At 40.5% G+C, this 14,422-nt stretch overlaps 1 protein-coding gene across 1 annotated transcript in view; it reads left to right on the plus strand.

Moving 5' to 3' along the window:
* The window catches only part of LOC148010778 (pescadillo-like protein), a 73,742-nt gene that overhangs the window by 23,610 nt on the left and 35,710 nt on the right, over positions 1 to 14,422 (plus strand). The window contains exons 9-11 of the mRNA XM_087671321.1: positions 193 to 524; positions 607 to 714; positions 806 to 927. Coding sequence (XP_087527447.1) covers positions 193 to 524; positions 607 to 714; positions 806 to 927 — 562 coding nt within the window. The remainder of the gene's footprint in view (positions 1 to 192; positions 525 to 606; positions 715 to 805; positions 928 to 14,422) is intronic.

Here is a 14,422-nt window from a genome sequence, read left to right on the forward strand (position 1 = left end):
ACGGAGCATGTTCTGTAAATTAATATATGCCTGCTCTGTGTACTGTGTTCTGAATGGTAAATAATTAACCTTCAAATCTCAGCAAGGTCTGTCATTTAGATTGGTTTTCATATTTTTCAATGTGTGGCTGTATCATTATTAAAAAATTTCAGCAACATGGTATTATTAGTTGATTAGTTGATTTGTTTGCAGAATTGTTTGCTGTGATGAGAGATTTTGGAAAAGGAATCGAAGAATCTCGGAAGAATAGGGATGTAGAGATGCCAATGGTGGATATCGAACCAGAGGTTAAGGAGGCTGATGTAGAGAAGATGGAAGTGAGGCTTGCAGAATCACAAGCAAGGCTGGCTTCACTGCAGCATCGACTTTCATCTGTTATGAAGGAGAGTGGATCTGCTTCAAAGGACAATATAACAGATCCAGCAATAACAGGTGTAACTGATGAAACTGAGGAAGATGAAGATGAGGACACCCGGCAATGTAAAAATCTTTTCAAGGATTGCAAAATTTTCCTTGGCAGAGAGGTGCATGTTTGCCTATTAGTTGTGGTGGTAAAATAGTGATGATTTTCCGAAGTTGTTAACTTTAATTGAGTTTCTTTCACAGGTTCCAAGGGAGTCCTTGCTTTTTGTCATTCGTGCATTTGGAGGTATAGCTTCTTGGGATGGGAATGGATCACCTTATAAGGAAAGTGATGATGATATCACACACCAGGTGATTTCTTTACTCTGCATCCTCTCTCCTTACACCAGATGTCTTCAGCTGCTTTTTCCTGGTGTGCTGAGTCTGACGATCTTGTGTTCAGATTGTTGACAGGCCTGTTCAAGGTCATAGATTTCTATCCAGGGATTATGTTCAACCTCAATGGGTGTATGACTGTGCTAACAGCCGTATTCTGTTGCCAACTAGTGATTATATGTTGGGCAGGTAACCCTCACCCTGCTTTCACATGCTTGTTTCTTAAACTCGTAGTGTCTATGCCAAGCTCTACTATTTATCATAAGCCATCGAACTAGCTATGGAAGTGCTGAATCAAATTCCTTTTTCATATGCAATGCATGTCACTCGTTTTTGAATAAGCTCACAGAATGCCCAAAAATTGGTGCTTTGAGATGTGAATGAACTTGTTGCTGTGTGATTGCTTGCTGTTATTGCCCGTGTAATTAGGTGTGCATGTGTATGTGTTGTGAAGAAAGAGGATTTGATAATTATATTCATCTTATTGACTACTGTGCAGCAAGAGATCAAATTCGACAGATCAATCTTGGCTATACGATCCAAAAGTTCTCCATTAAGAAAGGCCTAATATAAGTGTCTACTTGCTGAGTTCACCACCATTGGCTTATCAAAGTCAGACAAAACTTAGGTCATATTATTCTTGAATAAGTTACATTCGAAGTCCTTTCCTTTGTAGTGCGTCATGTTGTTGCTCCAATGCCAAACTTTTTTGGAGTTTAAATGCTCTTTGGATGATCCTTCAGTTGACTTGGAGGATCCCAGTTTGATTAATAGGACTCTCTAGAAATACTCTACGGAGTGGAGCTGCTTGGTTTGTTATGACCCCTTTGTCTCATGGATGTTGTGGCGATGCCACTGTAGTGATAGTGTCTGGTGAGCTGGCTTTGGAGCTAGCTCTTTGGATGATCCTTCACCTGACTTATAGGATCCCAGCTTGATCAATAGGACTCTCTAGAAATACTCTACGGAGTGGAGCTGCTTGGTTTGTTATGACCCCTTTGTCTCATGGATGTTGTGGCGATGCCACTGTAGTGATAGTGTTTGGTGAGCTGGCTTTGGAGCTCACACTGAAGAAATTAGTAAAAACTTGTTGGCTCATTGGCTTTGGCGTTGTCTTTGTCTTGTTCCTGAGAAGTTGCTCTCTTTGAATGGGTATCAATATGTTAGCCAAGTTCGCACTTGACCCCCTTAATCTATCCACAAAATCTGAGAGCTCATCTTCAAAAACACCAAATAGAGTAGATGAAAGTGGACATCCCCACTTCATCGGATGGTATTGTCCATCATTTCGGAAAGCCCACTTGGAGCATGTATCCTCGTCACCAATGCATATGCATAAATCCCCCATTGTAGATCCTTTGAGGTGCTGCATTGCATGAGCTTGGCATGAGGCAATGTATCAACTGCTTTGCAGAAATGCGCGAAGCAACAATCATCCTCTTTCCATGTGTCTTGCCCTCCTCTATAATAAGCTTTGAGGTTCAATATATGATCAAGGGCAGTGAAACTGCCCATGTGTCTTGCCCTCCTCTATAATAAGCTTTGAGGTTCAATATATGATCAAGGGCAGTGAAACTGCCCTTGAACCTTGCTTGCCCCCACGCTGTATACCCATGCTTCTTTGCCCATGCATTGAGCTCGTGTTCTAAAAAGCAGCCATGTATCTTGACCTAGTAGTGACCAATTATGATCGTTCCATAGTTCTTCGGTATCATCAGACCGGCACTTTTAAAGAGTAGTACAATGGTATCCTCCGCCCAACTTGTTGAAAGGCCCTTACACATGGCTGGATTAAAAATATGCCTTAACAAAGGAGCAATAATCCCACATGCATGCATAATCCCATGCTTGCAATCTATGATTTGCCTCTATCACCTTCCCTATCTTTAAGTATGAATTGCAAGATGGGTGGGGCCCTTGCGCATAGCTATACTGTGCCTTTGGTGCTATGATTAGGGTATCCCATTGTCTTTCTTGAAACATCTCCCATGCCCTCTTGTCGACCTCAAAAGCAATTGGTATATCTTTGCCTCTAGTTTGGCTAAATGCACCTATTTTTTTTTCACATTAGGCATCAAAAGATCAATGGAGCTTGCCTATGTGTAGTATCTTTCATAGCTGTCTCACTCTACAGCTTTATTTGTGCCTCATGACTTGTTGGGTAGTACTTGTTGGGAGTAAAAGGCCATCGTGCCTTTTATACGTGCTCGGGTATGAATGCACCCTTAGTACTTGTACTCTACATATATTTGTCTAAAAAACCTAAAAGAGGTACACGACTCATTGTATCCACACATCATGCATCTCATACTCTGTACTCTCTATTGCTGCTCTTGTTGGGTTTCACTCACGTCTACCCTTATAGAGGAGTGTCCGTGATTAGCAGGACACTGGGGCACTTTTTACTCTCGATACGAGAGGTTATTTTCCCAGATTTACTCTCTTTTTTCGTATGTGCCTATGTTACACATTTACGGATACTAATCATGTTCGGGTGTGAACACCCCTTACAACCCTAAGGTTTAAGGGTTGCACTTTCTACTTTCAGATCACACTCTTTCAGTCTATTGCATTGGGTGTCCTGCTTCACTCCACACTGTCTACTGCACTCTCAGGTGAGCTTCGATTCTCTCCTCTTCTCACATTTGGTATTAGAGCCATTGCAGTGGCATAGAACCCAGTGTTTCATGCCCGCATAAAACACATTGAGATACATTATCACTTTGTTTGAGAGAGGCTACATGCAGGTGATATCAGCCTTGTTTATTGTCCTACCACCGGTAATGTGGCAGACATCTTCACCAAAGCTCTTCCTTGTGACAAATTTGAAGCATTTCGCAATGCTTTAAATTTGATCTTCTTTGGTGGCATATGATCCTTGTACTTTTGATTACTTTTCACTCTACGGGGCTTTGTTGGGTTTGACTCACGCCTACGCTCATAGAGGAGTGTTGGTGATCAGTAGGACATTGAGGCACTTTTTACTCTTGATACGAGAGGTTTTTTTCCCCAAACTTATTCTCTTTTTTTGTATGTGTCTATGTTACACATTTACAGGCACTTCTCATGTTAGGCGTTAAACAAGTCGTAGGTCTGCAAGTTAGTGCACATGCCCAACTGTTAGGCAGCAGCATCGTGGTAGCTCCTAGGTCGACGCAGGTTGCTTAGCAGTAGCTGTCAACCAATGAACCTTTTTTTTGTGGCAAAAATTCAAATTTTTTTTCAAAGGTTTATCCTCGGTAAACTTTGACGGGCTGTCATGTGCATGTAAGCACAATTTGACAAATTTGAGGGATTGTGCATGCACTTACTCCGAGAAATTGGGGCTTTTGGCATATGCTTGAAGATTTTGCTCAGCTGAGTAAAATTGTGGAATTTGCCCACATTCGGGTCTTAGAAATTGAGGCTTTTCCTGTATTTGTGGAAATTGCAGTGGGACAGGTAATATTTTGTGTATTTTTGCACATTGGACCTTGCACAATTTGGGGCTTTTGCAAAATTTGTGTCAAATTTGGTCTTAGTATGTATTGCAATGCAATTTCTATGCAAATTGAGCACATTGGACCCTGGACGAGTTTGATGCTTTTGCAAAATGAAATTTTGGCAAAATTGGATTGTGGAATCTACTTGGGAGTTATGTTTGATGTAAATTGGGTAGTTTGAGAAGAGAAATTTTGGGGCTTTTGATTGTATGAGTCAAATTTGCGCTCGTGGATGCATTCAGGCAAGAAATTGCAGCTAAAATTTTGGGGCTTTCTCATGAAATTGATGTATTAGCCCGTGGCAAAACTCTAATTACTTGTGATATGTTGTAGCACACATTTTATTACTCTGAAAATTGCTTTGCAGATCTGAAATTTCTGCAATTACTCGTTTTTCCATTGTGGATTAGTACTTGCTTTGCATCTTGGTCATTTATGTGACGGTCAGGCTACATTTGTTGACTTTTGGGTCACTTTTGGGCATTAAATCATGGCTGGGAGCTGTGATAGCAGTAATCTTTTGCACATTAAGAAGCTTGAGGGTGCACACAACTTTGCTATATGGTAGAAACAGTGCTATAATGTCTGGGTGCAGAAGAAAGAGGTGAAGCCCATTAAGAGAAAGGCATAAAAGCAACAACAACGGACCAAGATGAGTAGGATGAGTTAGATGAGCTTGCATACTTTACCATAGAGCTTTCAGTGTCAAACACTTCACTCTTTAAGAGAGAGAAATTAAAATCTGCTTATGATATGTAGCAAAGATCTGAGGAGTTATATGCTAAAAAAAGTGCAGCAAGCAAGGTTTATTGGTTGAAAAAATTGATGGACCTTAACACGAAGGAAGGTACAACCATGCCTGTACATTTGAGCAAACAAGTCTTTGAATGCATTGCATACTAGAGGCAGATCCTAGCAGAAGGGTAATTTGGAAAACAAAGCACACACCAGGTCTTGTGGGAAAAATGTAGAGTGCCATTGTTGTGGTAAGAAAGGGCATTTGAAGTGGGATTGCTTTAAGTGGAAGAAATAGAAGAGCAAGGGCAAAGGCATCGATGATAGCTAGGATGAGAAAATGAATAGCCAACATGCAAAGAAGAGCAATGCGAAGATAGAGGAAGTCAATGTAGTCAGTCATGAGAGTGACAATGGTAATGATGTACTCTTTGTTTTTTCTTTTAGTACACATTCATTGATTCTAGATTCTGATGATGACATGTACCCTTGGATTCTTGATTCAAGTGCTTCATTTCATGTAACACCACATCATGAATGGTTTGTCGACTATAGTGGTAGTGACGGTGTTGTCTACTTAGGGGACAACTATGCATGGACATTGCAGGGATTGACAGCGTACAGTTGGCATCTTAACATGGTTTAGTGTTCTCCTTGCATAATGTGAGGCATGTACCCCAACTCAAGAAGAGCTTGATAAGCATAGGGCAGCTAGATGATGAAGGCTATCACATCACTTTTGGGGATAGCAAATGGAAGATATGTAAGGGATCTAGGATTGTTGCTAAAGACTCTAAGAGTGACACTCTGTATCGATTACATGTATCTAGTGTGCGTGATCATGTTGTTACCATAACCGAGCAGCAAAGTGTGTCTTTGTGGCATAGTCGGTTGGGGCACATGAGTCAAATTGGAATGAAAGTTGTATCTAGTGTATGTGATCATGTTGTCACCATAATCGAGCAACGAAGTGCGTCTTTGTGGCGTAGTCGGTTGGGGCACATGAGTCAAATTGAAATGAAAGTTTTTTCTCATTTGGGTTATTTGTTGTTTTTGAGGTAATTAGATTTTGATAATTGTAATCATTGCATATTTGGGGAGCATGTGCAAATATCACATACAAAGTCTCTTTCATTAAGATCTGCAAAAGCCAAACACTCTCAAGTATGCATATGAAGGTGGCTTGCCCAATTACACTTCTTGAGGGACTCTCCCCCCCAAAGACTTGTTCAGTGACCAATTTATCAAGTGAACGGTTGTTATAACAGCCTCTACCCAAAATCCATGAGGTAATGTAACATGAGATAGCATAGTACGGACCTTCTCTTGAATAGTCCTATTCATATGCTCTGTAACACCTTTTTCGGTGGATTATAAGGGGAAATGAGCTCCCTCTTTATCCCTTTGCTGTCACAAAAGGCTTGAAAGGCTTTTGACTCATATTTCTCACCATTGTCACAATGAAGACACTTTAATGTCTTGTTGGTCATATTTTCAACAAGTACGAAGAATTTTTTAAACTTATCTAATCCTCATCTTTACGATGGATCGGATAAATCCAAACTATGCATGTAGCATCATCAATAAATGTGATTAAAAAAATTATTCCCCCTAGAGACAACCCTGCATCTCAAATATATATAAATGTACAAACTCTGCGAGGCTTTTGTGTATGTATGCAAAGACAAACACAACAAATGGGAGCCAAAGTCCTGTAAATGCATTTTTCCAAGATATGGTGATGAGGGTAAAATAGGATAAAGATTATGGGATCTTGAGAGAAGGAAAATTGTATGCAGCAATGATGCTATCTTTTGGGAAGATTGCATGTATAAACTGCTCAGAAAGACAGAGGAAGTCAGAAGGGTTGTGTTCTGAGAAGAGATACTTGTAGGATAGGAAAGAGTGCCCGTTGTACAACAAGAAATACTTGTTGTAAATGACCCTATTATGCAATGAATGATGCCATGATATACTACAATTTCAGGAAGAAAATGTGCCATTAGAATAGTCAGAACAGATAAGATAACATGCTGAACCATTTGAACAGCAAGTTATTAATGCAGATTTGCAGGCTGAACAACTAGCAAACATTGTTCATTGGGTCCATAGTTCGACCAGAAATACCAAATAGCTAGATAGGTTTGTTTTAGGTGCAAATTATGTTGTTGATTATGTCATGTTAATAGATTGTGGTGAAGTGTCATGCTTCAAGGAAACAATGGATAGAGAGGACAACAAGAAATTGTATACAACTATGCTGTTAGAGATGGAATCTCTAAAAAAGAATGGTACTTAGAATTTAGTACATTTGCCCAAGGGGTAGAAAGTCCTACTATGCAAATGGGTTTACAAGATGAAGGTTACTTTAAGTTTCTCGTTAAAGTACAAGTACGACTTGTTACAAAGGGGCACAAGTTAGAATATGGGATTGATTTTGACAAGAATTTTTTCTTATGTAGTCAAGGTGACTACTTTGCAAACCATATTGGGCTTGGTTGCATGTGAGGATATGGAACTGATATAGATGGATGTAAAGACTGCTTTCTTACATGGTGATATGCATGAGGACATGTATGTAACAACCAAAAGGTGGTTGTTACACGTCTTGACGTAGCATTTGCGGTGGGAGTGGTTAGTAGGTAGATGACACATCTTGTTAGAAAGCATTGGGAAGTAGTGAAAGGTATCATGAGATATGCAAAGAGTTCGAGCATCTGCTTTGGACAGGAGAAGGCATCTAATGTTGGCTTTACGGATGTAGATTATGTTGGTCATGCTGACTGCAGGAAGTCTACTCTAAGGTATGTATTCACTTTCACAAGGGGGCAATTTCTTGTATTTTTAGGCTACAAAAGTATGTTGCATTGTGTACTATAGAGGCAAAGTATGGGGCTGCCATTGAGGCATGCAAGAAGGCTTTATGGTTTTTACATTTGGTGGGAGAGCTTGGTATTATTGATACCCTTATCCTCCATTGTGATAGTCAGAGTGCTATCATCCTAGCATGGAACTTGTCATGAGGATATATATTTTTGAAATCTCACTTAACATGTGGATTAAATTTTAATCACATGATTAAGTAAATGTTGCACATGTGAGGTGCAACTAGGGTTAAAGTAAATTTACGAGCCCGGGACTTGAAGAAATCACGGGATGTCAAAGGCAAAAGTTGCTATAAGTTATACCGCAAAGGTACTTGGTGGTATTTGGTGCCAGTTGTTGGCTTAGGTCATCCATTTGGCCATAAGTGTCAGTTGGTGACACTAGAGAAGTGGCGTTTAATGATACCTAAGGCCAATTTGATGGTCAAAGATGACACAGAGACACTCGAGAATGGAAGTTGCCTAGCTAATTTAATTATTGGCATGTCTAATTATTTTTAAGGAAATTGAAATAATTATTAGATTAATTTTCAGTATTTAAAGATGAAAATTAATATTTAATTATAGAAAATGTTGGAAAAACCATTTATGAAGGTTGCCACTACTCAAAAATGCCCATGCAAGACTGAAAAACGTCTTTAAAGGTGGGAGACAGACATTTTTATAAATTCAGCCTGCAAGAGAGAGGGAGGAGAGGCTGCTGGTTTGATTTGCAGCCTTTGGAGGATCTTTTGAAGCTGCCAAGGGCAAGAGAAGACCAATTAACAGCAGGAGACATCATCTACAAGCTGTTGGGATAGGAGAGCTGTTGAGATAGGACAGCAGCAGTAAATGACTAATTTTCTTCAGTTCTTTGTATCTAGAAGCTATTGTGGTAGCGTAGCAGTTGCATTTGACTGATTTTTAGTCATTCTTCGCAACAAAACTCTGAATTGTCTCTCTCTACAGCTTTCCCTCTTATCTTCCACCCATTTCACAACTTTGCTCCAAAGATCTTAGCATTTGGACCCTTGGAAGTCGAGAAATTTCAGATTTCTCTCTGTAAACCCTAATTTGTAGCAAAAATTAGGGTTGAGTAGTAGCCTCAAAAAGCGTGCCAAAAATGGGAAGCTCCAAGACTTGGATTCAATAGGGCTAAAGCTGTTTTTAGCCTATTCAAGTGGAGGGGCCAGCAAATAATTGAATTTGGGGCAACTTTCATCTCTATCAAAGCGGGTGAAGACCAATTGATTGCGCGAATCAAGGGGGGAGAATCCCATTTTAAATCAACTTCTTCTTCAATAAAGCTAAAGAAATATTGAAAGAGGCGCCAATTTTTGGGCCACTCGGGTGTACATTGTCCAAGATTAGTAGGTAAATTTGCATTTTCAGATTTGCACTAATTGTTTGCTGCTGTAATTAAGTTGTAATCATGGATCTACTACCCATCCATGGAAGGAAGGCTGGTCACATGGTTTCATTGCTGTGATACTACTCAATCCCTTGATTTGATGGGCCTGAGGCACCTGATTGCAAGCCAAAGCTTTGTACTAATGCTGATTTTTACTCTCAGTTGAGAAATTACAGCAATATGTGTTCATACACTGAGATGGACTCAAGCAAAATCATGATGCCTCTTAGTATGAACGTTTACATGGGAATGAAAGAATTGCAATGCCTAGGCTCAGATTATGGACAACAAGCTGAAAATGTTGCTATTGGGCAAGATGCACGGCCTTGAGGGCATAAGGAGGTTGATGACTAGCAAAGTGAAGAGGAATTTGATGACCGGTTCAAGAATCGGATGAGGACAACAGCAAATCTCTTTACTGAATTGGCAAAGGATCCTCAATTTATCCGATTTTTGAACGCTCCAAAGAAGGACAGCAAAGGCAAGAAGAAGAAGATGTCTTCTATACCTTCGGGATAGCTAGATGCACCGAAGATAATGCCAAACCCTTGATTTGAAGCTCCCAAAGATGCTAATGAAATAAAACAGTTGGTACCTACGGGGCAATGAATGTAAATGCAAGGCCATCACGGAAGTGCCAATCCAATGGATTTTGGACAGCCAAGCGTGCATGCTATGGTGGGGCAGCCAGGATATTTTGGTCGAAGCACGATTTTTTATGCTATTGTTGGACAATGACCGCATATGGGAATGTATGGCTCAAATCCCTATGGTATGCAACAACCAATTTATGGAGTGCAAGGCCCAATGTATTTGGGTATGGTTGGAAATATGTAAACCCTATGTATGGCAGCATTGGCTTGATGTCTGGGGCACAAAGTAGTATGTTTGGTACTGCATTTGCACCCCCGAATGCTTATGGGGCTCAAGGAATGAATGTGTCAAAAGATGACGTATCAACGAGGAAGTAGGGTTTGCGGGGAGGAACGCGGAATGAACTCGAAACATCGAGAAGAGAAGAGGAGAGAAAAAAAGTTGGATGAATGGAATGACGAAGTTCTGAATCATGGAGTGAATGTGATACAAGGGAACAAGGGTGCCGTAGAAGAAGGGAGATGATGAAGACAATCACGAATCACGAACCGCAATGTCCTCTTGAAGGGGTGTGAGGGTAGTGGAGAGACTGGAGAGAAGGGGTGACAGACTGAAGGAATCAGCCGTGAGGAATGAATTAGAGAGTGGTCTATAAATAGACATAGTCAGCCTAGGATGGCATCCCTTTTGGGGCTGCAAACCCTAAACACAAACCCTAAACACAAAATGCAGAAACACTAAAACGCAAATTGCAGATAAATGGTGAAGGGTTTCTCAACACCCCTCTCAGGCCCAAAAAGGGGAACAAGATAAAAGTGAGGTGGAGACGCAATGCTACATGTTGAAGAATGCTCATGCAGTAGGTGTCACTTGGACAATGTTCCTCGTGGAAAAATTATTCACTTGCCCAAGCGCCCCTAGTACAAAGATGATGAAAACATGCAATGCATAGGAGGAATGTCGGACTTTGTGTGGTGTCGAGAACCATAAGGATATGCTTGTATTCAATCTCGGAAGATAGCTCCATGCTGACTAAGGGACGAAGAAGATCCACCTTGTAATTTGAGAATTTCAAGGTACCAAAATAATTATTAGATTAAATGAGTATTTAAAGCCATTGGAGGACCTTTTGAAGCTGCCAAGGGCAGGAGAAGATCAATCAACAGCAGAAGACAACATCTACAGGTTGTTGAGACAAGGTAGCAACAGTAAATGTATGATTTTTTTCGGTTCTTTGCATCTATAAGTTGTTGTGGCAGGGCAGCAGCTGCATTTGACTGATTTTCAGTCATTCTTTGTGACAAAACTCTGAATTTTCTCTCTCTATAGCTTTTCTCTCATCTCCTAGACATTTCACAACTTTGCTTCGAAGATCTCAGCATTTGGATCCTTGGAGGTTGAGAAATTTCGGATTTCTTTGCTATAAACCCTAATCTTTAGCAAAAATTAGGGTTAAGCAGCAGCCTTGCGAAGCATGCTAGAAATTGGAAGCTCCAAGACTTGGATTCAATAGGGTTGAAGCTTTTTATAGCCTATTCAAGTGGAGGGACCAGCAAATAATTGAATTTGGGGCATTTTCCATCTCCATCAAAGCAGCCGAAGGCCAATTGATTGCCCAAATCAAGGGGTAAATTTGATTAAAGTCTTGCTGGTGATTTTGAACAGCAAGGGGAGTTGGAATACTGAAAGGGATTGGGAGAATCCCATTTTAAATCAACTTTTTCTTCAATAAAGCTAAAAAAATACCGAAAGGGGCGCCAATTTTCAGACCAATCAAGTGTGCATTGTCCAAGATCAGTAGGTAAATTTGTATTTTCAGATTCACACTAATTGTTTGTTACTGTAATTAAGTTGTAATCATGGATCTACCACCCATCCATGGAAGGAAGGCTGGTTATAGAACCTTGTCTTTCATGTAAGGACAAAGCACATATAGGTGAAGTAGCACTTTATTAGAGAGATACTTGATAGCAAGAGCATGGAGCTTGTCAAGGTAGATATAGATGATAACCCAACAGATCTTCTCACAAAGGGTCTTTTACCAGAGCAGCTTGCTCATTGCTAACAGATGATGGGAGTTGGATAGGATATGTATTTCAGCTTTGTATATACTTAAGATTTAGCTAATTCTTTTCTTCAACCTTAAGCCACGCTACCTTTAGGTGGGAGGTCGTTGAAAATAAAGGGCCATTGTGCCTTCTATATGTGCTCATGCGTTAAAGCACCCTTAGCACTTGTACTTTTCATATATCTATCTAAAAAACCTAAAAGAGGTACACAACTCATTGTACCCCCACATCGTGCACTTCTCTCTCTCTCTTTACTCTTTACTGTTGCTCACTCACTCACTCACACACACACACACACACTCTCTCTCTCTCTCTCTCTCTCTTTGTGCCATTGCCATTACTAAACATTGGATCTCCACTACGCATATACTACTTAAATACTTTGTGGTAGGGTGGAAGAAGCCATAGTATGAGGGACGGCATGGGTTGCTGATGCATAGAAAACTTCTCCCAACCTTGTTATAATCTCATCTAAAGAGTAGTATAGGTCCATAGTAAACAATCATCATGTATTGTAATTCTATATACATGAGTTGTCTCTTATAGAAATTGGTATCTAGGGTATCTAGAAATTGGAGTGGCGAGTGAGCTCTTGGTGCAACCACCTATTGTTATAAAACTTAAATGTGCAATGATTTATTGCTAAATCAATATGTCTACCTGAGAGGGTAAAGTTAATGATAATTGGTAAGAACAAGGGTGACCCCATCAAATAGTCTATTGTTCTCGATCCCCCTTGGGGTTGCTACATCTAAGCGCAAATCGCTCCATCACGTAGTCTCGCCCAGTCCTGTCACGAAGGTCTTTCTCGTCATGCAGTCCCATCAGTGGTCAGTCTGTGAGACTGATGTTCGTCACACCTTCCCAAGAACAGTTGCCTTGCTTGACTGTTGACGTTGCGACTGACGTTTGTTACACTTGCTTACGACCAGTCACCTGGCCTGACTGTTGACGCTGCGATTGTCGTTTGTTACACATGCCTACAACCAATCAATCGCCTGATACATGCTCAGCTACCTGCTCGTCTACTCCTGAATAGCCTGACAGAGCGATTGCTTGCTTGCATGAGCCATTAGCTCTGATACCAGTTTGTTGAGTCGATGCGGAAGCAGATCGAGAAAGAGAGCTAAGAGCAAGTACAGTAATCGAGGATTTAAATGACTCAGAGCTAAACGGTGTTTGCTTAAGGATAGAGAGAGTGAGTCGTTGGATGGGTGTGTACCAGTGTGGTACACACAAAGAATGAAAGAATGTATTGATACTTACGATACACTTACACCCGTTAGGGTGGGTTTACATGCATGAAGTAATATATACACGGGAGAGCGCGCAAAGGACCTTTACACCCAACAACCTTCCACTTAAAGGTCCCAAGCGAACCTTTAACCAACTCCCACAAGTCAAATGCAATGCTCATGTGGAGCCTTTGCAAGACTTTTAGTAAGAACATCTGCAGGGTTATCTTGTGATGTGATCTTAGTCAGGGTGACTAGACCATCATCCAGAACCTGTCTGATAAAAGGATACCGAACATCAATATGTTTGGTACGTGCATGAAACATGGCATTGTTAGCCAGACATATACAATGCTCTAGCTATCACATCTAAGTATATGTATTTTGGTGGGCAGCCCAAAATCCTTAACCAAACGACCAAGCCAAACTGCTTCTTTTGAAGCCTCAGTGGCTGAAATATATTCAGCTTCAATGGTAGAGAGTACTACTATTTTTTGCAATCTAGAGTACCAAGAAACCGCCCCACCCGTCAAGGTAAAGATATACCTGCTAGTAGATTTGTGAGTATCCAAGTCACCAACGTACCCTTTTCATAGCAAACACATTTTCTTTGTGTGCCCTTAAGGTACCGTAAGATACATTTCACTGCTTCCCAATGTGCTTTTCCAGGGTTGGACATTAACCTGCTTACAACTCCCACTGCATAAGCAATGTCAGGTCTAGTAGCAACCATAGCATACATGAGTGAACCACAAGCTGAAGCATAAGGAACACCCTTCATGGTATTGGCTGCCTTGTCATCTTTTGGGCAATCTGCTTTGCTAAGCTTAAGGTAGGATGGAAAAGGTACACCAAGAGGCTTAGCATCAGACATAGAAAAACGATCAAGTACTTTGCTGATGTACTTTTCTTGTGAGAGAAATAAGAGTTGTTGCTCTCTATGTTGTGTGACACGCATGCCCAAAGTATGATTAGTTGTACCCAAATCCTTCATAGAAAAGGCTGAATTCAGCTGCCTTTTCAATGTATTAATCTAGATTTTATGCTAAGTATAATAAGGTTTCCATCATCAGCCTTCTTAATATATAAGCAATGATCTGCACTACCCCTTTTAAAACCTTGTGAGAGCTTGAAGGCATCAAAATTTTTATACCATGTCTAGGAGCTTGTTTCAAACCATACAAGCTTCTCTTAAGCTTACATACCAAAATGCTCCTTTCCATGTATAACAAAGCCTTCGGGCTTTTTCATATACAGCTCTTCTTCCAGATCTCCATGTAGAAATGCAGTTCTA

This window comes from Lygodium microphyllum, chromosome 29, assembly GCF_053477565.2.
Source record: "Lygodium microphyllum isolate KBCC chromosome 29, Lygodium_microphyllum_v1.1.10, whole genome shotgun sequence".
NCBI classification, from domain to species: domain Eukaryota; kingdom Viridiplantae; phylum Streptophyta; class Polypodiopsida; order Schizaeales; family Lygodiaceae; genus Lygodium; species Lygodium microphyllum.